The 26,972-nt window shown below is 49.9% G+C and overlaps 1 protein-coding gene across 1 annotated transcript in view; it reads right to left on the bottom strand.

Annotated features, from left to right (window-relative positions):
* Fhad1 (forkhead associated phosphopeptide binding domain 1) overlaps nt 1-26,972 on the bottom strand; it is a 110,404-nt gene that overhangs the window by 25,278 nt on the left and 58,154 nt on the right. Inside the window, exons 14-22 of the mRNA XM_038334024.1 lie at nt 22,202-22,272; nt 21,048-21,188; nt 18,627-18,734; nt 14,938-15,045; nt 13,841-13,945; nt 7,600-7,773; nt 5,169-5,394; nt 3,128-3,212; nt 1,701-1,807 (exon numbers count right to left, since the gene is read on the bottom strand). Coding sequence (XP_038189952.1) covers nt 1,701-1,807; nt 3,128-3,212; nt 5,169-5,394; nt 7,600-7,773; nt 13,841-13,945; nt 14,938-15,045; nt 18,627-18,734; nt 21,048-21,188; nt 22,202-22,272 — 1,125 coding nt within the window. The remainder of the gene's footprint in view (nt 1-1,700; nt 1,808-3,127; nt 3,213-5,168; nt 5,395-7,599; nt 7,774-13,840; nt 13,946-14,937; nt 15,046-18,626; nt 18,735-21,047; nt 21,189-22,201; nt 22,273-26,972) is intronic.

Raw genomic sequence — 26,972 nt, 5'->3', positions numbered from 1 at the left:
TGAGATAGATCCGTGAGGCAGGTTTGCCCCAGGGTTCTCGGGGGCTTGGAGACCACCGAGGAGCTCTGCCAGAGCCTTAGCATGGGACGTTGGGTGGGTGGCACAGGAAGCCCCCTGCTTCTGCCTCACTCCAGTGTTACACCAGCAGCCGCTGTGAGGGCCCTGACCATGTCCCCTGATCTTTTAGGGCATTCTGGACAGTGTGTTCAGCTACCTGCTTCCGAGGCTTTTTGTTTATTCTTTTGTTTTCAGACAGGGTCTTATGTATCCCAGGCTGGTCTCCAGCTCTTTATATAGTCAACAATGACCTTAAACTTCTAATCTTCCCGACTCCACCTCCTCAGTGCTGGGATCACAGGTGTGTGACACCAACCTCACTGTCATTTAGAGCTGGGACTTTCACCTGGGGCCTCCTGGAGGCTACACACACCCAGCTGCCTCTGTATCTTTTTGCCCCAGGGGTCTTCTCGGCCCCTGGAATCTTTTGATCTATGTGCCTGCCAGGCACTACAGTGTTCCTTCCCCAGCTGGCACAGACAGCTGTCCCTGCTCCTAGCTCTCTCTGCACTTCATTTTTCCCTCTCTGGCTCACACTCTGTTTCACTGCGGCATTTACTGGGGTTATGGCTCGGATGGACCGATGTTCCAGTCTTAGGGTCCGCTGCTGGGAGAACCCACACTAAGACCTTTGCATGGCCTTAAATCTTCCATGGCAGGTTACTGGTGGCACCCTCAATTCACAGGTTCAGACACTGAGGCTCAGAGAGGTAGAGTCTTGTCTAGAGTTTAAGGACCTAATGGTGACCAGGTTCTGGACTTGGGTTCTGACTCACTGTGTCCTGTGTTATTACTCCACTTCCTATCGGAGAACCATGGGAATGGCCTCAGGGAGCAAATAGGCCTGAGAGTTTGGGGGATGCCAGAGGCTGGTGATGGGTGAGACAGTTTCCCCTCCTCTCTCCTTCCATCCCTTCTTCTCTCCCTTTTCCCACCTTCCACTTCTGTAATCTAGTTTTGCTACCTCTCAACTCCTATCTGCCTGGACTTTTTGTCCTGCCAGAGGCTGGGGATGGGAAGGAGAAGGAGGTTGTGAGAAGCAAGAGGAAGGATGGAGAAACATAAGGAGTGGGAGGGACTGAGCCAGGCTGCGTGTCCACGCAGGAGGGTGCGTGACACCTGGCTTTCTCTCCCTTACCTGTTGTGGAAATTCATTCCACCAATAGCTTTGGGGTGATGGCTATAGGGTGTGACTTCCTATCTGTAGGAGATCACACCTGAAGACAAGAAGCCACCCCTTAAAGCCGGTATGCTAAAACTATTGGCAGAATGGATTCCTACAATACCTACCCTGGATTGGTGGCCTATGAGGAAGGAGGTGTGTGATCTTTTTGCATGATGAAGAGAAGGCTTGTAAGGCCCCTTCACATTGCACCCAGGCTCCTGCAAAGGACCCAGTCCCGGGGTGGGGCGGGGCAGGGGAACCTCACTACTGCCCTCCCAGGGGTTGAGAATGCTTCGCAGTGGAAGACAATATTGACGCTAAAGGTCCACCGAGTATGTGTGATGTCCTGGGTGACAGGGGCTGCAGGCACGCAGGAAAGCAGGTCCAGCAGAGGCTTTGAGACCAAGGCTGCTGACTCTGCCTTCACTTCCTTCCTGAGAGGCTCAGGGTGTCCAGTGACCTAGAAACTCATACCAACCTCTCAGGTCTGACATGCGGCCATGGGCTTCACTGAGATCTGTTCTCAGCCTCATGATGATCTCCTGCTGAGACAGGATTTCCTTCTGAGCAGCCAGTAAGTCATCTCTGCAATTAAACAACAACAACAATAAGAGTCAGCTGCGCTCACGTCCCTGGCGACTCCTGATGGCGGCTGGAAAGGAGGACCCAGAGAAAAGGTTCAAGATGTGTGTGTGTGTGTGTGTGTGTGAGAGAGAGAGAGAGAGAGAGAGAGAGAGAGAGAGAGAGCGAGAGAGAGAGAGAGAGAGGGAGGGAGGGAGAGAGAGAGGGAGGGAGGGAGAGAGAGAGACAGAGAGACAGACAGGGGCACCCATGTTAAAAAATATATATGTATATACATGTATACACACATATATATATTTACACACACACACACACACACACATACGGGTGCTTCTGTCTTCCCGACTTTCTTGGAGCAAAGATTTAGTGCCTCTTTGTTTACATATTGCTCTGCAGTAGCCTTCTGGACTATTCTACTCCTCGCTTGTTTAATTTTTAGCAGTACTAGATCCAACCCAGGGCCTCATACATGTAAGCTAAGTACTCTATCACTGAGCTACATTCTGAGCCCTGTGTTGTGTTTCTGAGTCATTACGTAGTCCAGGCTGGCCTCCTGTGCACACGCCCAAGTGCTGGGATCACAGGTGTGTGCCACCACACCTGAACATGAATAGGTTTTGTTTTTTTTCAAAAGTTGTCAGTCCCTTGAGGCTCCCTGGACTCCTTGACCATTAGGGTTGGAGAGGAGAGCTCGTAAGTTAGGTCATTTAGTGCAATCCTTTCTCCCTCCTTATATTCTATTTATTTATTTTGTATATGTGTATGTACCATGCTGCACCTGTGGAGGTCAGAGGTCAGCTTGTGAGACTGTTTCCACTGGATGAGTTCTGGGGATCACACTGAGGTTGTCAGGCTTGGCAGTGAGTGCCCTTAGCTGCTGAGACATCTCACAATCTGTTAATCTTTTCCAGAACACTCCCCTATAAGCAGTCCCCACTGTTAGCAGGGATTTTAAGAAGGAGATTCTTCCCAGGAGTGTGTGTGTGTGTGTGTGTGTGTATGTGTGTGTGTGTGTGTGTGTGTATGTGTGTGTGTAGTGGGGGCGTTCAGGATAGAAAGCAAATCACAGCGCCTGCTCCCAGTCACCAAGTTGCAGGGATGGTCCTCCTACAAATGCAGCCGCTCAGGGAAGTAGCCTGACTCTCCCGGGACTGCAAGGCCACCAAGGGTGGACTTGTGATCTGAGCAGAGACAGCTGCCTGGATCTCCTCACCACATCATCCTCACTTGCCACAGGAACTGAGAAATCTAAGCCACTCTGAGAGCACAGATCTGGCCATGTTCCTCCTGCTCCAATGCCTCTAGACCCCCCTCGGTACTCACATCAGATGGTCACACGCTATTTCTTTGGCACTGCTGTCCGGCGTGGGTCCTGCTGCGGGCTCTTTGGGTACCTTCTCCTTTTGAGCTGCATCAGAGGGTTAGGTCAACATCACCACAGTCCGTACGCAGTAGACTTTCCCTTTCCCCTCTCCTGTGAACACACTGTGTCTCTCACAATTGCAGCTTTCTTTACCCTGAGACTTCCTGTATGTATGGCCCAACAGGCCGAGGCTGTCTCAGTGTATGAGGTCAGGTTTGTGTCCTCTGAGATGACATGTTGACATTTAATCCCCACTGTGAGGTTTAGGAAGGTAGAGGCCAGCTCTCACTGTGGCATTAGAGGTGTAGATTAGGCAAGACCATCATGGTGGAGCTTGGGACACCAGAGGGACAGAGACCAGACACATTCAGACTCCTTGTCTCTCATTCTTTTCTACCGTCCCCTATTTTTTTAAAAAAAGAGTCTCATGTAGCCCAGACTGGCCCGAAACTCACTATGTAGCTGAGGATAACTCTAAACTTCTGATCCTCCTGCCTGTAGGTATAGGCATACACCACTAGATCCCATTTATGCGCTGACAGATTGAACCTAGGGTTTCCTGCATGTGCGGCCAGCACTCCACCAACAACTTTGTACACCCCAAACTGCCTCTTGACAGGTGACATCCTGGGCTTTCTCAGGACTGTGCTGGCAAGGACATCACCAGAAGTAGACAGTCCACCTTGAACCCAACCTCCAATTAGACTTCTTGTCCTACTTGTCCACTCGTGGGACTGGGCTGTCAGCAATAGAAAATGGGATAATACAGCTATGAGCTCTTCCTGACTACTGGGTGAGGCAGGGGTCGCCAGTGACATTTACAGACAAGGAAGCCATATGAGATGAGGAACCTGATGGCAATGGTCCAGCCAAGCTTCAAGAGGTACAGCCTTATTGATGGGTCATACCACCTACTCTTTTTCTCTTTCCAGACAAAAATCCTAAAAGAATTCACGTTTTTTGGCTTCCCATCTTCCCTGCTTACTCATTAGTCCACTTAGTCCTATGCTTTTCAATTCTTACTCAATTGTTTATTCATTCAACAAACATGTATGTAATGCCGGTTTATGCCAGACACTTATCTAAGGGCAGACATGACAAAGATGCTGTCATCCCTAGGTCCCGTTGTGTATCCTCCCTCTTACCTGAATTCTGGGTTAGGGGACAAAGCCTGTTCTGTGCCCTTGTTGTGGGGCCCTGCTTACCCCAGGTCACTGACAGGGCCCTAACTTTGTTACTCACGGGGACAGCAGTTGGCTTGTCTATCAAGGATCTCCAGGGCCTAAAGGAAGCTGGGGCATCGTAAATGTGCAAATAGGAGGTGCGTGAGGTAAACCTGTGCTCTGTGTCTCCCACTGGAGGCTAGCTCACCTCTGGGGGAACTTTGGCGATGTCTGGAGACACTTGGCCGTGAGTGGGAAGGGAGGAATGAAGCTAGTTGCGGAGGTCAGGGATGTAGCTAAAGCAGGCACCCTGCCCCCAAGCAAAGCTCATCCAGTGCCAAACACTAGCAGTGCTGATGCCGAGAGACCTAGGGCCTGAGGCTTCGGCTTCTAGAACTTTCCACCCAGGGCTTAGTGTCTGTCATGAGCGGCCTAGGTCATTTAGGGTAAGAGAGTGGCGTCACTCCCACTGCTGTTTTTAGTCTCTTTGGGTTTATTTTGTAGGAGGCCGGTCATAGCTGCCCAGGAGAGCTTTTAGTAGGGTCACAGTGGCCAGTGGCACAGAGAGGGCCCTGGATTGATGTCCTCATGTGGAAAAGACGACTCCACTAATAGCTCTGGCTGCCCGTGGGCCTCGCCGGCTCACTGGGTTAACATAAAGGATGTCCTAACTCATTGTCATTACTTTGGTTCTGTTAGGCCTTGGAGGGCGTTTAGCGTCATGTGCGATGAGGAGCAAAAGGGGCCAACAGAGAGCGAGGGAGCTGTGAGGTGGGGCCCAGCCCGGGGCCACGCAGGAGCTGCTGGACGGTGGGTTTCTCCCGCAGCCCAGCCCTACCTGGTTCATTGTCTTTTAACGTTGCAATCTCTCCTTCTATTTTCCTGTGGTGCTGAGTCACTTGGCAGAGCCTCTCCTCCAGGCTCACGATGGTCTGCGAGTGCTGTCTGATTTGTTCTTTGTACACCGTGATTTCCTCCTCGAAGCCGTGCTTCTGGGATTCCCGCTCATCCTGCATTGCCTGTATCGACTGCTGCTGCAGCCTCAGTCGATCCTCCATCATGATCTGGGGGAACATTGGGGGAGATGCAGCCTCAGGGGCTGGATCAGGTGGCGGCAATCTGCCTCCTTCGCCTGCGCAGGTGCTAAACCGCATCCTACCCGAGAGCCTCGCGTGCATGTTCCTGCTAGCATCCTTCATGCTTCCTCCCTGTACGGCTGACCTGTCAGTTAGAGCCAAATCTTCCAGAGTTTGGCTCTCACTAACATTACTGCTTCGAGGAACTTTCCTGGACATGGGTTCATGGATGAGTCCCCGATAATTTCTATTTCATTTGTTATCTTCTTCCCGGGACCTTTTTCAACACCTGACGTGGTCTTGGTTTCTTGTTTCTCTCCCCTGCGCGTCCCTCAGATCCACACCGCAGAAGCCTTGCCTGCTCTCTTACTGGTCTGCCCACCACACCTAGGCCCAGATGTTTGATGAGAATTAATGAATGTGGTGTGTGTGTGTGTGTGTTCGCATGCGAGTGCATGCTGGAGAGATGGCTCAGGAGTTAGGAGCACAGGCTGCTCTTCCAGAGGCCTGGATTCTATTCCCAGCACCCACATGGCGACTCACAGTCATCTGTAACTCCAGTTCTAGGGGATCCAACACCCTCATCTGGTCTCTATGGGAACCTGGTACACACATGGCACACAGACACAAATACAAACAAAATACCCATGCATACAAATAGAAATAAGTGCATCTTTCAAAAAAAGAATTAATGAGCCAGGCAGTGGTGGTGCACGCCTTTAATCCCAGCACCAGGGAGGCAGATGCAAGCGGATCTCTGTGAGTTTGAGGCCAGCCTGGTCCACAACATCGAGTGCTACACAGAGAAACCCTGTCTTGAAAAACCAAAACAAATCAATCAATAAATAAATGAAATTAAAAATTAATGAATGGATAAGCAGTTGGATGATGAAAAAAAGCAAACCAATTTGTATTTCTTGTTTGTGTATGTGTCCTGTGTGTGGAGGTCAGAGGGCAGCCTTAGCGGTCATTCCTTAGGTGCCATCCACCTCTTTTACTGACAGGGTCTCTTCCTGAACAGGAACTTATCATGTAGGCTATGGGGCTTGTCAGTGAGCCCCAGGGATCTGCCAGTCTTTCCCTCCCTGCTTCTGCGATTCTTGTCAGCTAAAATCACCAACAAAGGCTCGTAGGAAATCAGCCACCACCTGTGACCACCCTCCCCTTTCTGTGACCATCCTCCACTTTCTGACCCTTCCTGATGTCTCTGCCTCAGCCCCTCCCACCCTGCCTTCCTAGCTCTTGCTCTCCCTTCTAGTGAGTATGCTGGACATAGGCCTCCCAGCTCCTACAAGTGGGATATTTTGCAAGCTCTCCAGATCCCTGGATTTATTTTATTTAGAGACAGGGTCCTAACCAAGTTGCTTTACTGGTTCTGAGCTCTCTTTGTAGCCCAGGCAGACCGTGAATGTATGTTTGGCTTTCCTCAGGCTTCAGAGTAGCTGGGATTACAAACCTGTCTCACCCGGTCCAGCAGGATGATCTTTCCCATCAGAGGTGAGTTTTGCCTCTAAAGGACATTTGGCAGTGGCTGTCTCAGCTGGGGGTGGGGAGAGTGCTGTTTACTGTCCACAAAGCACAGGACAGTCCCTGAGAAGAAAGGTACTTGGCCCAGAGTGTCAGAAGCTGGAGGCTGGGCAGGCCTGGTTTCAGCCCTTCCCCACGCCTGCAATCTCCTGCTACTGTGTCACAGTTCGGATTTCTATTGCTGTTCTGGCCACACACCAAAGCACCTCGTGGAGGTGAGGGTTCACTTCAGCCTACCACTCTAGGGTCACCCTCCACCGCTGAGGGAAGTCAGGGCAGGGACCTGGAGGCTGGAGCTGATGCAGAGCCCTTGGAGGGGTGCTGCTTACTGGCTTGCTCCCTAAGGCTTGTTCAGCCTGCTTTTCTTATAGAACCCAGCACCACCAGCTCAGAGGTAGCCCCACCCACAATGGCCCTCCCTCACCAATCATCAACCAATCATCAACCACCAAGTGAGCAGGGCCCTTCCCACCAGTCATCAATCACTAATCAAGAAAAGACACCACAGGCTTGGCTTCCCCACAGGTCAGTCTGGAGGGGGCATCTTCTAAACCAAAGTCCCCCCCCCCCCAATGACTCTGGTTTGTGTGCCAGGCTGATACAATCCTAGCCAGCACATGTTGCAGTCTTCCACGGGGGAAGCTTGCCGTTTTCAGATCAACCCACCATTTTTGTCTTGGTCTTTTCAAGCTCGGCTATTGTTTCGCCTAACTTGAGGGCAAGGGTCTCGGCTTTGCGGCTCTCGGCTGTCTTCATTCCTTCAGCCTCCTCTACCATGGCCAGGGCGTCGTTTAATTTATTATTTAAGATGTCCTCTTTTTGTCCCTTCGATTCTATTTCCTAGACAAACAGCAAACACCAAATTAACGACGCCTGGGAGTCAATATTTACCTTTCTCTCCTTATTCCCCTAGCTGTGAGAGAGGACACAGACCCCAGTCTGTTGATGCTTCTTAAGTCCAAAGCCTGAAGATTTTCTGGAAGGTTCCAATTACTGCAGAGTTCTCTTTTTTATCATCAGCAGAGATCTGTCTCCTTGATTTCTGGTCTCTAAGCCCAATTCTGTCACCGGGAGCCCTTGACTCAGTATTATTTCTCTTTTATGAGACAGCCCTTTAAACATTTGAGGAGGGCTGTCATGTCTCTCTTTAAATCTATTTTCCAGGATAAATGTGCTAAGTGCCTTTGCCCTTCATCACATGACCTGCCCTGGGGACACTCTGTTCCCCCTGCACTCCAGGTCCCTGGTCAGAAGGATCCCAGTTCCAAGTCCTTGGCATAGCTTATGTCTCCCCTCAAAACCGTTATTCATTTTTATAATAATCCTACTGTCCCCTTGGGGACCTTCTTCCAAGGACTGGAGTATGGGTTCCTGCCAAGCCCTATGTTGAAGTCCCAGACATTATTTTTTTTAATGTGGGTGTGTTTGAGTATGCATTGTTGTATATGTATGTGCAGGTGTGTGTGTGTGTGTGTGTGTGTGTGTGTGTGTGCGTGTGTGTGTGTGTGGTGAGTGTGGAGATCCCAGGACAACCTCAGGTGTCATGCTCAGAAATGTGGTTTACCCCTTTTGAGACAGGGTTTCTCACTGGCCTGGTGCTCACCAATTAGGTTAGACTAACTGGCCAGCAAACATCAGGAATACTTTTGGTTTTGACTCCCAGAGTTCAGGATTTTTAAGTGTGTGTGCTCACACCAGGGGAGGTGTCCAAGTCCAGAGGCATTGAATCCCCCAGGGCTAGAGTTAACAGGCAATTGTGAGCAGCCCAACGTGGGTGCTGGTAATCAAACTCAGGTCCTTTGTAAGAACAGTTCATGTTCTTAACTGCTAAGCCATCTTTTTAAATGTGGTTTCTGGGGCTAGAACTCAGGTCTTCATGCTCTCTTGGCAAGCACTTTACCAGCTGAGCTATGTTCACAGCCCCATGGGATGTAATCTTGAGACACAGTCCTGGGTGCTCTCGCAAGCTGCTTTGATGGTGTGGATCAGCTTATCCTTTCGGGAAGGTCACATGGGAGCAGGGACCCAGCAGCTACACTCAAAGCACCTTATCCTAAGGAGGGAGAGCTGAACACGCAGTTGTCCAGCCCAGCATCTTTTGCTTATTTGTTTATTTATTCATTGTTATCATTATCATTGTTTTTAAATGACAGTCTCAACAGCCCAGGCTGACTTTAAACTCCCGAGTCTCTGTCTTGGCCTCCTGGGTGCTGGGATTACAGGCACGAGGCACCAATCATTTTCTATACCCATGCGAAGTGGCAAACAACCCCAAGCCTAATGGAGGGAGGGGTCCAGGGGCCGCATAACACAGGGCAGACCCAGGACATTCTTCAGTGACAGGCAGTGGGAGGTGATTCAGTGAAATGAGGTAACGAGCCACGAGCATCGTGGTAAAATATAGATTAATAGAGATGGGTTAATTTAAAAGTAAGAGTTAGTTAATAATAAGCCTGAGCAATAGGCCAAACATTTTGTAATTAATGAAAGTTCCTGTGTGATTATTTGAGGCAATGTGGTCGGGACACAAAAGCCCTGTCTCTGTGTGTAGCACCATGCTACTATCTTGGTAATGAGTCGGCAGCACCCATGTCCATAGTAACAGCACACAGGCATCCGAGAGAGCATCATATCTGGATGTCAGTGGTGATAGCTCAGCTTCGCAGAAGCAGGGTCAATGTTGAGGTTCTTCTGAGCCATTTTCTGTGCTTGTCAAATATTGTAGAGGAATGGGGCTCATTTGTAATCAGAAAAGATAACAGATACTTTCTGGAAAAGAAAATAGCAGCACTACTGTCCCTAGGTTGTCCTGTACTTCACTGGGAGTCACTGCCTGGTCTCTGTGTCCCAGGCTTTGTGTGAGGTTTGATGTCACATCGGTATTGAGGGACTTCATGGGGACAACTGACCTTGCCTAAGAGGACGCAGATACTTGTCACCTGATGCTCAATGGATTCCTCCAGGTGTCCCTGAGAACAGAGCACACTTGCTTCTGTACGGCACATGAAGCTGGCCTGTGTGTGGTGAAGAGCTGACAGCCATCCTTGGTCCGTATCTATAGATATTGTAGAGACCCCGTTGGCCATCTTTGTTCCACATTCATTCAACACATGGCCATCTTTGCTCCACGCTCATAGGTCTAGAGAAGACTCGTTGTTGACCATCTTCGCCCCACATCCACTGGGATGGGGCTATTTTTCTTCTGTATTTTCTCTCTTTTCTCTGTCTGCCTGTGTAGATGACATCAACTTTTTTTTTTTTTTTTTTTTTTTTTTTTGACATGGTGTCTATGTAGAGCCTTAGCTGTCCTGGAGTTCGCTCTGTAGACCAAACTGGCCTCAAACTCAGAGATCCACCTGTCTCTGCTTCCCGAGTGCTGGGATTAAATGTGTGTGCCACCGCCACTGTGGCTGGCATTAACCTTTTGATTGCTCTATTGTGAATACAAATAAAATTGTGTGCAAACAGCCACTCTGGGTCTGAGTATTGTTTGTGTGTTTTTTGAGACAGAGCCTGAACGTAGCTGAGGCTGGTTTTGAATTTCCTCAGGATGACCTTCAAGTCCTGATTCTCCCACCTCTACCTCCCAAGTGCTGGAATTACAGGTGTGTGCTATCCAGTCAGGTTTACGAACTACTGGGGATGGAACCCAGGGCCTCAATCATGCTAGGCGAGTACTCTACCAGCTGAGCTCAAAGCCCTCGGTAATTTTTCTGAAACCGGCTATTCTGATAGCTTCGGAGTTTTCACCTTCCATGTATCTGCTAGTTTTTAAATCTTCCTTTTGAAAACAATGTCTATTCAGGGGGCTGGAGAGATAGTTCAGTGGCTAAGAGCCCTGGCTTCTTTCCCAGAGGGCCTGGGTTCGATTCCCAGTGCCCATATGGTGACTTACAACTATCTATAACCCCAGAAATGCCCTCTTCTGGCTTCTGTTGGTATCAAACACATGTAGGTAAAATACTCATGGATACATAAAAAATAAAATAACATATTTTTTTTTAAAAAAAGAAAGAAAAATGTCTATTCAGGCCAGGTGCGATAGTGCCAGCCTGTAATCCCAGCTACTTGAAAGGCTGAGAGGCAGGAGGATGATGGAATTGAAGCCAGCCTGGATTACATAGTGAGTTCAAGGTGAATTTGGGCAAATACGTGAGACCGCATTTCAGAAATAATAAAATAAAGTTGGATGTAGCTCAGTGGAAGATGCACACCTGGCCAGTGTGTGTGAGGTCCTGGGCTCCATTCCCCGGCACCATAACACCAAACAAGCCAGTCTGTCGGGTACCTGTGTGTGTTGCTGTTGGGCCACTGAATTCCTCAGATGGTTTAGAGATTAACCAGACCTGCGTCTGGTAAGTATTTCCTGTCCAATCTGGAGGTTGCATCTGCACACTGTTCCCTCTGCCGGGTGAAAGCTTTTAACTTGTCCGTTTTTGCTTTTTGTTTTGGGTTTGGGGTGGGTGGGTGGGGGGTTGGTCTGCAGGATCCCTGCCAGAGTCACACAGTGTTTGCTTTGCAATTGTGTGCTCTGTCTTGGTGGTAGGTCCCTTTGTATGGGGGGGAGAGGTGTCACTGCTTCTCCTGATGTATTTGCTGTCACCGGCCAACTCTGAGGTCTCCCAGTGACTGCCTTTGGGCATCTGATCTAAGGCTGCCGCTACCACTATCGCTATGGATGTCCCTTGTTGCGTGCACAATTCTTCTTATGACAGCCCTGGTGGAGGAGCTCCTCAGGGTTGGCTTCGTCCTCCATGTGCTGGCCTGCCATTTGGCTGTGGGCTTGAACCCAGGGTCTTGCTAGGCAAGCACTGTATTTTTGAACTCTATCTTTAGCGTTCTCTCTCTCTCTCTCTCTCTCTCTCTCTCTCTCTCTCTCTCTCTCTCTCTCTCTCTCTCTCTCTCTCTCTCTCCTTTTGATTTTGAGACAGGGTCTTACCAAGTTTCCCAGCTAGTCCCAAGCTTGCTTTGCAGCCCAGACTGATCTTGAACTCCCTCAGCCTCCTGAGTAGCTGGGATTACAGGTTTGCATTAATGGCCCTGCTGTGCTTGCTCTGTTTTTGTGTAGTGACTGCACAACCAGTTTTTCCTTGCCCTGGAACTACTGGAATATATTGTAGTTTGTTTATTGATTTGTGACATGCTTTTCAAAAAGATTTACTTTTTTTGGTTTTTGTTTTTGTTTTGTTTTGTTTTTTTTCGAGACAGGATTTCTCTGCAGCGTTTAGAACCTGTTCTGGAGCTAGCTCCTGTAGACCAGGCTGGTCTCGAACTAAAAAGATTTACTTTTATTTTATGTGTATGGGTCTTTTGCTGTCATTATGTTTATACACTACCGTGGAGGCCAGAAGAGGACATTGGATCCCCTGGAACTGTAGTTATGGGTGGTTTGAACTGCCATGTGGGTAACAGGAATCAAACTCAGGTTCTCCGTAAGAGGAGTCAGTGTTCTTAACTGTTGAGCCATCTTTCCAGCCCTGATACACATATGTGTGTGTATGTGTATGGTAAGTAGATGTATGTATAGGTATACATACATACACATGTATATATGTATACATTATATATGTTTACATTAGTCCCATTACTAGCTTATCTTCTCTTCTTTACCCACCCCTTACTGGCTTACACCCTTCCCCCACCTCTTATTGACTCATTCTGCAGCATTCCAGGGTGCAGTATTTGGGAAATAGAGTAGAGACAGCTCCTGTGGTCTGAGCTCCAGGCCCCAACATGGGAGTATGGCAGCCCTGAATTCCTGGGCCTTGCCAGCCTCTGCCTCTTCTGAACACCCATCCGTCAGTTAGGGCCTCCCATTCGAGGGGAGTCTAGAACAGCTGTGCCATCCTGAGAGCTTTGCTGACTTTGTTTCTCTTTAGGTGGCAGCGTTCAAAACGCTCCAGCGTCGTTTGGGTAGCTTGTTGAAAACACAGATTCCAGTAGGGCAGCGGTGGCACATGCCTTTAATTCCAGCACTCAGGAGGCAGAGGCGGGCGGATCTCTGGGAGTTCGAGGCCAGCCTGGTCTACAGAGGGAGTCCCAGGACAGCCAGGGTCACACAGAGAAACCCTGTCTCAAAAAGACAAAGACACAAACAAACAAAACCCCAGATTCTAGATCCACCCTATGTCCAGGGCACTCAAAATACATGCACGGCAATACGTGGGTGCCTGTGTTTAAAGAAAACCACACAAAATGGAGGCATGGACACTCTTCTTAGGCCAGCGGGCCCAGGAGATCCTTTCAATATAAATTTAACTCACAATTGCCAGGTTGGGTGTTGCTTACCTACTTTGACTAAGATATGGCCAAAATGTGTGTGTGTGTTGTGTGTGCTTGCACACTCACACAGACGTGCATATGTCTGTCACACGTCGGGGACCCAGGATGAGCAAGTATCTGCAGTTTTTGAAGTGTGTGCAGCTACCTCCTCTTTACCCATCAGGTCAGAACTGTGGGTCTTGACAGAAATGCATTTTAGTTTGGAGGGTAATGACAGCTATGACAAGCTCTGCCAAGAAAGGGACATGGAAATGACTGGATGTCCCCTCTCTGTCATCCCTGCCTTACCCTACAGAGGGCTGAAGTGTAGTGGCAGAGGTAGGTAAAGATGAACGGTTTGGGAGTTCTGGGCTCAGATCCTGCCCCCACCCCCACACTTCTGAGCCAGGAGCTGATGCATGCAGCTCACGTTGCGTGTATCTGTTTGTGTGTTATAGTCAATGTTGTGTCCTGTCACTGAATGGAGTTGACTGTATTTCACATGTGGGAGCACCAGGGCCCAGAGGCAGTGAGTAACTTCCCTAAAGTTGCACAGCAGAAGAAGGATTTGAACCTGGTTGCCTGCCCGCAGGCCTGACAGGTCCGCGGGAGCCATGGATGGACCTCTCATCTCAGAGAGCCATACCTCTCTTTGCTTGGTCAGGTGGTTCTCCAGGTCCTGGATTCTCCTCTTTTCCTTCTCTAAGGTGTCTCGCATTTTGAGTCTCTCAAAGGTGATGCTCTCTGCGATCTGGAAGTCAAAGAGGGATTTGAGGGTGAGAGCAGAAGAGAGGGGGTGGTGGTTTGATAAAAGCCCCTCCCCATAGACTCACAGGTGTCGCCTTGTGGGAGGAAGTGTGTCGCTGGGAGCGGGCATTCCAGGCCCAGTCTCCTGCTCTCTGCCTTTGGATCTGGCTTAACTCTCAGCTACTGCTCCAGGACTGTGGCCAGAGCTGCCATGCTCCACCAAGTCCCCCCGACTGTGTTGTTCCCCCCATGATGATAATGGATATAACCCCTTGAAACCATAAGCAAGTCCTCAATCAAACACTTTCTTTTTATAAGGGTTGCCTTGGTCATGGTGTCTCTCCCCAGCAGTTGAACCAGTGACTAAGACAGAGGCGAACTCACTGCAGGGGAAGCCAAGGTGAGTCACCACTGAAACCAGTGACTCGGACAAGAACTCAAGGAACCAGGTGTCTGCCTGGATGAGGTGAGAGGAAGCGAGGAGGCTGGGGAGCAGGAAGCCATGTGTCAGTCCCAGGAGGATAAGGAAGGAGGGGCTCCTCGTTCCTGGTTCCCAGGCTGGCATCAGTAAACGACGTGGTCACGAGTGTTCAGCCCCGCCACTGGGTACTGAGCCACTGTCTGACCTGGTAGGTGTGTTGGCACCAGGCCAGGTTCACCCTGGAAAGTCCCTGGCTTTTGGGAGGCGGAACGGAGTGGCGCTGCTTGGAGCGTGTTTCCTGTTCCAGCAGGCACAGCTCCTGGGAGCTTCAGAGAAGGGCTGTGTGCACTCTATGTACAGTGACTTTTGTCCCACAAAGAGATAATCTCAATTCCCATTTCTCAGGGTCCCCGGAGGGGTCTGAGCTCCAGGGATCCTCCCTGACTGGCTAATGAGTGGCAGGTGGGGGCCACTTCCTGCAGAAGTGCAGCAACAGGACCAAGGGACTGCAGGGCTGTCAGGCACACCTGGCTGCATGTCCTCCTGGAGGGAGGGAGGGCCCTGGCTGCTCTTACCTCCTTCTGCTGGGTCAGCTGGTTCTCCAGGTCTTGTGTCTTCCTCCTTTCTGCCTCCAGCGCTTCCCGCAATTTTCTTTTCTCATGGGCCACACTGTCCTCCAAGATCTGAAAGGCATGGCCAACAATATCAGCATCGGAGTTAAGGCTAGCAGCTAAAATGGGCGGTGACGTTGCCCTCACCCCTATGGCACCGCTACCGTGGAGCTGCTGCGAGGATCCCTTTGTTTGTTTGTTTGAGACAGGGTTTCTTTGTGTAAAACAGTCCTAGCTGTCCCAGAACTTGCTCTGTAGACCAGGCTGACCTCAAACACACAGAGATCCATCCACTTCTGCCTCCCAAGTGCTGGGATTAAAGGCATGTGCCACCACCGCCAGGCCTGGGATCTCTTTTAACAGACAGGGAACCAGGGGCCAGAAGAGGTGGGGGGCCACACTGTCTGTCAACAAGGAGGTCAGGGTCCCAAACACGGCAAACACACAGGCTGTGTGTTCAGAGGAACTGGGAGAAGACCAGCACACAGAGGGGCCCACGTTCCGTGGGAGAAGAATCCCATTGATGGTGGATTCTCCAACTAGTGGAGCCGATTTCTGAAGGAGATTCGTTCTCAGAAGGATGGAGGTATGGGCATGAATGAGCCTGTCACTGGAAGGACATAAAAATTTTCAAAAGCTTTGCTTGGTCAGGAGCTGGTTAAGACATGTGTCTTGAGCTCTTCACAGCATAGGGAGTTAGCTGGAAACAGGAACCTTTGCAAAAGTGCAGACCAACTGTCTCTAGCAGCTAGCCCCCTGTCGACACCCAGCTTTGTGGTCTAGACAGGAGCAGAAATAACTGCTTGGGGGGAGGGGGAGGGCACACACAGAAGCAGAAGGAGTCCATGCCCTGTGTTCAGTAAAACCAACCCTCTTGACCCTGAGTAAACCTGGCTTGCAGTTTTTGCCTATATATGTCAAACCTAAATGAGGAACGGGAGCTCTCCCTACTACGCTGCATTTGTATGTAATAAGGAACTCCCAGCTAGCTGGAAAGAATTAAACCTTGCTTTTGCATTCTGGACTTGACTGGATTCTGGTGGTTTCTCGGGGGGGGGGGGGTCTCTCAACTTGGGCACAACGTGAGCCTGTCACCACCTCCTAGAAAGTTCAGAATGAGCCTTGCAGGGATGTGCCAGGACAAGAGAAGAGCTCTGGGTTAGCATTCTGTTGACCCTAGCCACAGAATTTCATCTGGTCCTTTTCTTGCTGTGGTCACTCTGTTAATGGACTCACTGCAGATTCCACAGCCAGAGAATCTGAAATCTCAAGAAAGGTCGCCTCAGCCTTCACAGGGACCCCTACTCCTCAGCTGGACTTCAGGAACTTGGAACTTGCAGGTGATTTCTACTAGAGTCTACAAGGTAGGGTGGGGGTGGGGATTAGCCTTTAGAGGCATCTGATCCACAGGAGAAGGTGAGGAGCTACACAGAGACAGTTTTATGTGGTTCATTCCCATGATCCCAGCACCTGGAGGTAGAGGAAGGATGATCAGGAGTTCAAAGGCCATCCTTGTCTGTATAGTGAGTGAGTTTGAGGCCAGCCTGGGCTAACAGATCCTTTGTCAAAACAAAACCAAACAACAACCAACAATCAAAAACCAAAACCAAACCAAAACACCCCTGGTGGTGGCTTAATCCTTTCTGGGAAGAAACTATGGCCAGGCCTTGTCAGAGTAACAGACCGGTGTAACTAAGCTCAGCTGACCTCTGCATGATGCTTAATTTTTTTTTTTTAAGGCAGAGTCTTGTGCTGTACTGGTTGGTCTACAACTCTGCATGTAGACCAGGCTGGCCTCAAACTCACACAGATCCACCTACCTCTGCTGTCTGAGTGGAGATTAGAGGTGTGTATCACCACACCTGACCCAGAGGCTTCAATTTTTCTGACTTGCTCCGTCACTTTGGAATCTCTAAATTCAAGGGCCTGGCCAGCCCTTGTTGACTCCTGCCTGGATGGCATCTGACCGAAGTGACTCCATGGAGACCCCACCCCCACCCCCTCACTCTGCCTGGAGACCTGACTCAAAGGCAAAGCTTGGTGACACTGTTTACAGAGCGCTGAGGAACAGCTGGGTGAGAAACCACATGTAAACATCTCCCTGGGTTACATCAGACTGTTTGGGTAGACTTACATTAGGGGGCTACTTTCTCTCTGGTGGAGGGCAGACAAACACTCTACTTGAGGAGGGTGGGTTGTCAGGAAGCAGGGCGGGGTGGGGGTGGTGGTGGAGCGGGGACAGGAAGGGGCTATGCCCAAGTGCGGGGAGACCTGGCTGTAGTGATAAAGACGGTAGCCACCACAGATCCGTGACAAGGTTGGGTCAAATGCTTGGTTGTCCGTTATTTCTGGCCTTCCTGGCTCCCTTCCAAGAAGGGAGGTGTGGATAGACTCAAACTGGCGTCTCGTGTGGCTGCGAAGCCTGCACCTTCAGGCCTGAGGCATCATCGAAAGCACGTGTGTGAAAGGACCAGGGCTCTGAGACTGATGACCAGCTAAATGAACACTGGCAACGTAACAGAGTTTGCCGGTGGGTTAGAGTTTGGGCACATCCACAGAAACACAGCATCCTTCACAAGGGGGAGGAAGAGCCTTCCCCAGGTGTCTGCGGCCGGAGATGGCATTTGGTTCTGGCTACTGCACTGTAGGAAGAGGAGAGGTGGCGAACTGCAAACGGCAAAGCTTATGAGAGGGTAGGGGCTCAAAGGACGACCCAGCTGCTGCTGCTGGGATCGATTTCAGCCCCCTGCTCCCTTTTCCTCCACAGTGGAAATGAGGGCCGGAGCTTTTTGACTTTCCAAGAGAGAAGGGAAATCTGGATTTTCAAATACATTTTAGGAGTACAAACCAAAACACATCTGCAGGCCATTTCACCCACTGAACTTCAGCTCAGTGACTTCTGGAGCACAGAGCGGGTGTGGGAAGACCATCCAGGCCAGACTCCTAGCCCGCTGTGCATGGGGATGGGGTGGAGTGGGGCGGTAGTGGCTGGGAAGGATGTGGGAGCTGGTGCCTGGCTTTTAAACATCTAGACGGCTGTGTGGAAGAGGAAGCCTGAGGCCTGAGAGGGGTGGATGATCGTCACCTTTTGGCCCAAAAAAGCGTGCCTAAGTTCCTGCCAGCCCTGGGCATCCCTCCGCCCAGGGCTGAAGACTTCTGAGTGCTGGTATTGAAGATACGTGAGTTTAGGATGTGGTTGAATCATTCTCTCAAGATCCTGTCTCTCCCCATTTGATGTTTCGGAGCAGATAGGACACGTGCAACTGGGCCCCAACCTGTCTCAGCCTGCACTCTGTCACCCATGAGACAGAGCCTTTGTGCTATAACCTTAGCTGGCCTCAAACTCACAGGGACCCTCTCAGCTCCTAGTGTCAGGGTGACGGGCAGGAGCCCCATGCCAGGCTCACAGTGACCTTTACAGCTCCTGTGTCAGGGTGACGGGCAGGAGCCACCATGCCTACATTCACTTTTCTTTTCCTCCTCTACTGGTTGGCAAGGTTACATCTCCATGGCTCTCTTCCAAGTCCTCTCTGCTTCTCCCAACTACAGATCCCATGCCAGGATAAACCACACAGGACAGCGCCGCTGTGCCCCACTCCTCTTCCATCTCCTACAGTCCCTCCAGCCGGCCCACCTCCCGGAGCTGGGCATACCTCCTTTTGACAGGCCAAGTGGCCCTCCAGATCACGAATTCGAGTCTGCGCCTTCTCCAGGGCCTCCTGCGCTCTGTGTTTCTCCTGCGTGATGCTCTCCTCCAAAGCCTGCAAGCCAACAGCTGTTGTGGAGTCCACCTGTTGCCATGGCAGGACGTGGACTCTCCCTGGGCTCTGCCTGGCGTGCTCTTCCATCCTGAGCAGGCCCCACGGGTCCCAGGGGCTCAGTGGGCTCCAAAGAAGCAGGTCTGTGTGAGAGCCTCAGATGGACCCTGACAACTGTAGGCCCAGACTCAACTGTGGGCGGACTCAACTCCCCCTCTCGGAACTGCTTACCTTCTTCTGGTAGGTCAAGCGACTCTCCACCTCTCGGGCTTTCATCTGCTCCCCCTCTAGAGCCTCCTTTGCTCTGTTTTTCTCTTGGGCAATAGCTGTCTCCAGGGCCTGCAAATCAAGGGCTCTTGTTAGACAGACCTGGAAACCATGGCAGGAAAGTGGACTCTGCCAGGTTCTGTCTTCAGTCATTATCATACTCGAAGGAGAGTGTGGGCAGCAGAGGCTTTGGGTTGGAGCACAGGGTTTGGAGTAGGAGTGTGGGCAGAGTCTATGGGCTGGAGCACAGGTTCTGGAGTGTGGCACAGGCCAGGTGAGAACCTGGATGGACTCTTCCCAGCTCTGGGCCCTGGCAGCTGAGACTCTATGCATAGAAACCTCAGTTTCCCTATCTGTACAGTGAGATCAGTTACTAATGTTTCTTGCCTTGGGCTGATGTGATCAGGGTGAGATTCTTGGCACAGTGACATCCACCTGCCTCTGTGCTACAGAGGGGGGATACAGGCTTAGGTAGAGATATTGGAGAATCAGCCTCATCAACTCAAAATTGTGTTCTAAACCAACCTAAGAAAGACTTCCTGCCAGTTCTGGACAGATGGGTGGCCAGGGCTGACCTCCACTTCCCTCCCACTCACTGCTCTTTTGTAAGTAAAGTTTTATTGGGACTCTCTATGAGCACTGTGGATGTGTGGTCTACAGCTGCTTTGTAAATAAAGTTTTATTGGGACTCTCTATACACACTGTGGATGTGTGGTCTACAGCTGCTTTTGTACAAGAGCAGAGCTGCGAAGTCACAGCAGAGATTGAAAACAAGTAGCCTGCAACAATGAAGACATTTATTATCTAGCACTGTTGAGGAAGTTTGCTGACATTGACCTACAGCAGTAAGAAGTGTATGCAAAAATTAAAAGGGTGCTCTTCAGGGTCCATCATCATCATCATCACCACCACCATCATCACCACCACCATCATCATCATCATCACCACCATCATCACCACTACCATCATCATCATCATCATCATCATCATCATCATCATCATCACCACGACGACCACCACCACCACCATCATCACCACCACCACCACCATCATTATCATCATCATAAATGGGTGCTGTATTAATGACGGTGCCTGACATTTCTTTGGCCACTTAAAAATCCTCAGAGCAGCCAGGATTCATGGGAGGGAGGCTGAGGGATGAACTAAAACTTAGAGTCTAAATGAATAAACACAGCCAAGCAATGAGGTCATGAGTCACTGACCAAGGGGGAAAGCAAAGAAAGCGACAGAATGGGTGGCAGGTCCTCAAGTGTGACGCAGGAGAATGACAGGAACTGGATTTGAACACACACTCTCTACCTTCTCTACGGGGTCTGATACAATGGGTCTTGTAAAACCACTCCTGCTTGTACAGTCGGCTGCAATACAGAAGGAATAGGGTAGCGTTTCCTGAAATGCCAGCATACCCGTCATTTCCAGTTGATCTTTCTGAGATGTTTTTCTTTTTAAAGATTTATTTATTTTTTAAAATATTTATTTATCTTATTATGTACACAATGTTCTGCTTATTTGTATGCCTGCAGGCCAGAAGAGGGAACCAAGTCTCATTACAGATGGTCGTGAGCCACCATGTGGTTACTGGGAATTGAACTCAGGACATTTGGAAGAGCAGCTGGTGTTCTAAACTGCTGAGCCATCACTCCAGCCCCCCCTTAAAGATTTATTTATTTTTATGTATTATGTATGGGTGTTTTGCCCACATGTATGTGTGCTATCTGTGTGCAGTGCCCACAGCGGCCAGAAGAGGGCATCAGACTCCCTGGAACTGGAGTTACAGATGCTTATGAACTGTCATGTGGGTGCTGGGAAGCAAACCCCAGTCCCTTGCAAGAGCAGCCAATGCTCGTAACCACTGAGCCATCTTTCCAGTCCATTGCTGTGGGTTTAGAACCCAATCATTCACCCCATGCAACTCATTTAGAACAATCACATCAATCCACAAGCTGGGGAGGTCAACCCCAAGACCCCAGTGACCCATGGAAAGTTCCCACTTCTCAACCTTAAAGGAACTGTCATGAGTTACCTTACCTTCTTCTCTTCCGCTAGCTGCTGAATTTTGACTTTTAGCTTCTCTTCTTGTTCCAGCTTCTCTTTGTTCAGCTTCTCCTTCTCGGCCAGGTACTCCTGCTCCAGAGACTGTTGAGTTTCCCGAGAAGTGCTCACTTGGACCTGCATGGAGAGAAAAGCCAAATGAACCCCACAGGGGAGAGTCTGGGGTCTTTTCTCCTTCCTTACGAATTGTTTATCTTCCAGGGAGCAAAGCCCTCCATAAAAGCTCTTTAAAAACATGGCTGAACCATCCTCGGTCTAGAGAAGTGACTGGCGTGGAAACAGCAAGAATATTAAGATGCCACACCCTGGTCCTAGACAGAGATCCTTCTCTAGTTAGTTCTATGTGCTTCCCCATTCTGAACAGGAGGTGTCATTGGGCCTGCATCTCATTTGTGAGATGATGGGGGATGTTTAGCCCAGTGCATGGTGTGTAGTAAGTGCTCAGTAAACAGCAGCTAGTATTGTTGGAAGGCTCCTACTTTTGATTCTTTATCCAAATAGCTGTGCGGCAGTCAGATTATCACCAACCTCTCTGAACACCGAGGTTCATATCTGTGGAATGGAAGTGGTGAGCTGCCGGCTATAGACCAGATCTGGTTTGCCATCTTTCTCTGTGTGTGTGTGTGTCTGTGTGTCTTTGCGTGCGCGTCCATGTGTGCATGTGTGTGTGTGTGTGTGTGTGTGTGTGTGTATGCGTCTGTGTGTCTGTGCGTGCGTGCGCGTGCGTGCGTGCTTGTGTGTGTGTGTGTGTGTGTAGGCAGGCATCATGTCATTGTGTAGAGATGAGAGGGAAACCTGGCAGTCAGTTCTCTCCCTTCCACCACGAGGATCCCACAGATTCAATTTAGGAGGTCAGGTTTGGTGGCAAGCACCTTGATCTGCTGAATCACCTTACTGGCCCTCTTTTGAAGTTTTTACAGAGGAAATCAAGCACTGTGGTTATCCCGAGGTCAGATACAGCAGGCGCCCTGTGTTTGTCTATTCTTTGTGAACCATCTCTGACACTGGGCTCAATCCCTTTGTGCACATGGAAAATCCTGTTGCACGAGGGTGGGGGCTGACTCACCCACAGCAAGGAAACAAATTCAAATTCACGGTTGGGGAGGGGAGAAGAGAACGTAAAGAATCACCTGAAGTTCCTGGGTCTGGCTCAGGATTTTCTTGTAATGTTCCAGAAGATATATTAGATACAGAGAGAGCCCTTAAAAAGAGGGGCAGGAGGAGAGGCGTCAGTTTCTCCTGTGTCCTTTTTCTTCTCCCACTTCTGTCCCTCCCTCTGGCCCATCCCTTCCTCTGTTTTTGTTTATGTTATCCTCTCCTTTTTGCGATGTGGTCTTGCCGCTTGGTGGCAGCTCACATCTTTAATTCCATCATTCAGGAGGAAGAGGCGGGTGGATCTCTGTGAGTTCGAGGCCAGCCTGGTCTGCAAAGTTGAGTTCCAGGACAGCCGGGGCTATACAAAGAAACCCTGTCTTGAAAACCCAGCAAGAGTGTGTGTGTGTGTGTGTGTGTGTGTGTGTGTGTGTGTGTGTGTGTGATTTTGCTACACAGCACAGGCTGGCCTTGAACTTGTGACGCTTCTGCTTCAGTATTCTAATTGCCTACAGTACAGATGTGCATCACCGCACCCAGCCATGCATGATGACTTACGGAATCTGCAATCTGCAGACAGGTGGACAAAGGTACTGTAGCCTTCCCATTAAGATAGGACGAACTGTCAGCCAACATTTATTTTTTATTTTTTATTTATTTATTTATTTTTGGTTTTTCGAGACAGAGTTTCTCTGTGGCTTTCAAACTCACAGAGATCCGTCTGCCTCTGCCTCCCGAGTGCTGGTATTAAAGGCGTGTGCCACTACCGCCCGGCCAACATTTTTATTTTTAAATGGCTGTTAGGCCAGACACAAATCCATAGTGTGGATGACTTTGTTTTGGTAGAAACTAAAAACCTATCAATAAAGCACCCATTTTACAAACATTTTCTGTATGCAAATTGAGAGCGGGGAATTCTGTGAGGCCACACACTCTCAGTCCTTAGAGTGTAGTCTGAAGTGATGGGTCCACCTTGACAGATAAGAAACACACAGGGACCATGGGTAGCACCCACGCGATAGGGGATGACAGGGGAGTGTGAGAGGCTGTTTTGGCTCAGGAGCCACTAGGTGTGGGCAGAGTGGGAGGGAGAACATTACAGAATAGACGTTGAGGCTGGCTGAGGGATGATGTCACCAACAGCTGGGTCCTAGTTCCTGGGACCTGTGAGTGCGCAGAGAAAGGGACTTTGCCAGTGCGCTTAAGTTAAGGACTCTGATATAGAGATTGTGCAGGGTTATCTGTGTGGACTCAGCACAATCACAGTGATTCTCGTAAGAAGGAGACAGAGGCCAGGCAACAAAAACAAGGTAACTGGTCTAGATGTTGGCCTCAAGTGTAGCGAGAAAGCCCACACATGCTCAAGTCACTTGGGCCGTGGTGACTTGTTGGAGCAGCACACAGCAAAACGGTGAGAGGATGAAGACCCGTGGGGACCAGGGAGCCATGGAGTTTCCCTGGGCAGCTGAAAGGTGGTGGCGGCGGGGAGGAAGGGCAGGTGGAGCTGGATGTGAGGCTAAAGATCGGAAGATCGTTTCTGGTAGGCCCGGGGAGGAGCCTAAAATGTACTGCCCTGATTTAAATGCCTCAGAAACTATAGTGCACCTCTGTACATTTGGGTGTCGCTACCTGCCGTATGCCTGGTGCTCTGAATCAGGGGATGCCCCCCCCACCCCATGGCAGCATCCTGTCATTGCCCCAGCTGACAGATGAGCTTTGAGTGGGGTGGCTGCTGGCGGTCCCTGACTCCAGTTGGCATGACAGCAGGGTCTGAGTCACAAGTGGCTCAGCTACTGACCGAGCAGTGAGCTGCTCTGGGAAGACCATGCTTGCAGAATAAAGGCTGGGATAATTAGAGAGGAGTGGGCAACAGGCCATCTTCACTGGCATGGTAGACTAGTCCCTTCCTTGTCGTGGAGACTGTCTTATGCCCTATAGCAGTGGTTCTCAGCCTTCCTAAATGCTGCGACCCTTTAATACAGTTCCTCATGTTGTGGTGACCCCAACCATACAATTACTTTGTTGTTACTTCATAACTGTAATTTTGCTACTGTTATGAATTATAATGTAAATATCTGATGTGTAGGATATCTTATATGTGACCCCCACAGGGGTTGAGACTCACAGATTGAGAACCGCTGCCCTATAGGTGTTTAGAAGTTTCCCTTGCCTCTACGGGATGCCAGAAGTATCTCTCAGCCAGCCCATCATCAGAACAAAAGGCCTCTAAACATGGCCAGATATCCCTGAGATGTTAGAGGCTCCTGCGCTGAGTTAGAGGCAGGGGACTTGCTTGTATCCAGTGCAGGAGAATTGTTTGTATTCTGTCAATCATGTTTTAAATAAACACTGATTGGCCAGGCAGGAAGTATAGGCGGGAAAACCAGACAGGAGGTAGAAATGATGCAATGAGAACAGGAGAATTCTGGGAAGGAGGAAATTGATTCCTCCCACTCCTGCCCAGATCACCGAAGCAGCAGGCTGTCATCTTCCCCACTAAAAAAGGTACTGAGCCACACGGCTAACATAGATCAAAATAATGGGTTAATATAAGCTATAAGAGCTAATAAGTAACCTGACCTAATGGGCCAATCAGCTTTATAATTTATAGAGATCTCTGATTTTCTCTGGGGCTTGCCAGCTGTTGGGTACCAGGCAGGACAGAAAACCCCAACAAGTAGGCCCCCCTCATGTTACAAAATCAGGCCCTTCATGTTACAATCCAAAGGCGTGCCCACATGATCAAGGGTGATGTTCTGAGCTAGGCTGCAGAAGCAGGCTGAGAGAGAGAGAGGATGCGGGACAGCAGCCAGCTCTGAGATGCCCAGAATCTGAACTACCAGAAGGACCCCAAGGGGAGCTGATGTGAGAGGCACTGGGTGCCACCTGTGGCCAGGGCCAGTTGAAGCTCTCATTCAGTCACTACCTGTGACCCAGGAAACAAACAGAAGGACCACATCATGGGTGGGATTTAGAGAGGACCACGGGGGGGGGGGGGGCAACTGAAGGTGAAGTGGAGATGGGGTGCCAGACTGTGTCTCAAGGTTCGATGGTGAAATATGATCATGTTGGGATTTTACCTTTGGGGAGAAGAGCAAGATTTCATGGTATTTTCAGTTACAAAGGCTTTACACGTTCATTACAAAAACCCAAAGGTTACAGAAGTTGGTCGTGGGAAGAGCTTGCAGCTCTGTCTTCAGCGTTCCATGGGGCGGCCAGCACACAATAATTGCTGAGGCTGGGGTGTAGCTCAGTGGGTAGAGTGCTCGCCTAGCACCTGGGACGCCCTGGGTTTGATTCCCAGCACCAGTGTAAACCGGATGGGGTGGTGCAAACCTGTAATCCCAGCACTCAGGAGGCAGAAACAAGAGGGTCAGAGGTTCAAGGTCATCCTCAGCTTTGTATCAAGATAGAGGCCAGCCTGAGTCAGGTAAGAGACTCTGTCTCAAGAAACAAAACCAATCACACACACACACACACACACACACACACACACACACACACACACACACACACACACGGTTGAATGACTGAATGAGAAAGCAAAGGCCCTCTGTGCTCTACCCTGTCGCCATGATATTTTCCATAATTATGTGTGTTCCACCCCCAGATTTTCTTTTGGTCAGCTACTGACATAAAATAATTTAAAAAGGAACATGGTTTGCATATTGTTCTGTAACTTCTTTCTCCTTTTGTCAGGGTCTCACACCTCCTGAATGCTGGTGTGACTGGATCTTCCTTCCTTTGTTTTCCTTCCTTCTTTTTTTTCCTTTCTTCTTTAAGGTTCTACATACTGATTACTGAACCAACCAGCGTGCTCATGTAAACCAGATGAGTAGCAAATCTTAGCCTCAGCTGAGCCTAAATCTCCAGCCATAAAAACTTGGAGCTGTGTCTGGTAGACCAAGTGGCTCCTGTAGAACAAGTTGCCCCGGGATTCAGTGTGAACAGCCTTGCTGCTGTAAATCCTCCACAGCATCTTAACAAGCCGTGCCTGACCTTGTTACCCATGGGACAGTGGGATGAGTTGGCTTTTGTTTCTTGGACAGGGATCCCTTGATTTTGAAAGCCTTGTGAGAACACAGAGGCAGGGGAGCAACCGAGTCAGCTGACAGCCCACAATGGCAGCGATGACGATGACGGAGTACTTTTTCTCTTCTCTTCCCCCACTTAAAGATATGGCATATCTCAGCTCTTCTAGAAGTGTGGATCTTTCCCCACACCACCCTGAGTTGCAAAAATGGACACAACAGGCTTGCAGATTTATCTCTAAACAATCCTTTCTTTCCCTTATCAAGGGAGCCTGAGAGTTGAGTGGGGGCTGCTGACGTTCAAGGCTTCCCCTTCTGTTTCCTGTCTTCCCAGCACTCCCTTTGACAATCAGATGGGAAGTGGTGCTCCCTAGAAGCGGAGCAGCAAGAATCAAGGCTCCCCCACACTAGGCAACCTGGACTGCTCTGGGGTTTGTCTCAGGACTTGTGAACTTGCTTGCTATGCAAGTTTTCCGTCCTGGAACGCTGTTGTGAAGGGATGCAGGAAGCATGGTGATTAGTGGGGCTCCAAGGTCAAAGGGACCTGGAGCAGGGAAGGACACATGGCCATGTCACTAAGGCTGCCTTGAAAAGGCTCTTCCTCTCTGGGCCCTGCCTGGTGGAGGTTGGGTGAGGTCCGGATGCAGTTTCTGCTCAGGCACAGGTTGGTGGCCACCACACTACGTCACCAAGTATTTGCCGTTGTTGATGACAGTGGCTCCTTTTTTATCAAAGGCTCTCTGTGGGCCAGACAGGTCATTTGCCCCTTATACCTACT

This window comes from Arvicola amphibius, chromosome 6 (genome assembly GCF_903992535.2).
Source record: "Arvicola amphibius chromosome 6, mArvAmp1.2, whole genome shotgun sequence".
Classification (NCBI taxonomy): domain Eukaryota; kingdom Metazoa; phylum Chordata; class Mammalia; order Rodentia; family Cricetidae; genus Arvicola; species Arvicola amphibius.
This window is presented reverse-complemented; position numbering and strand designations above follow the sequence as displayed.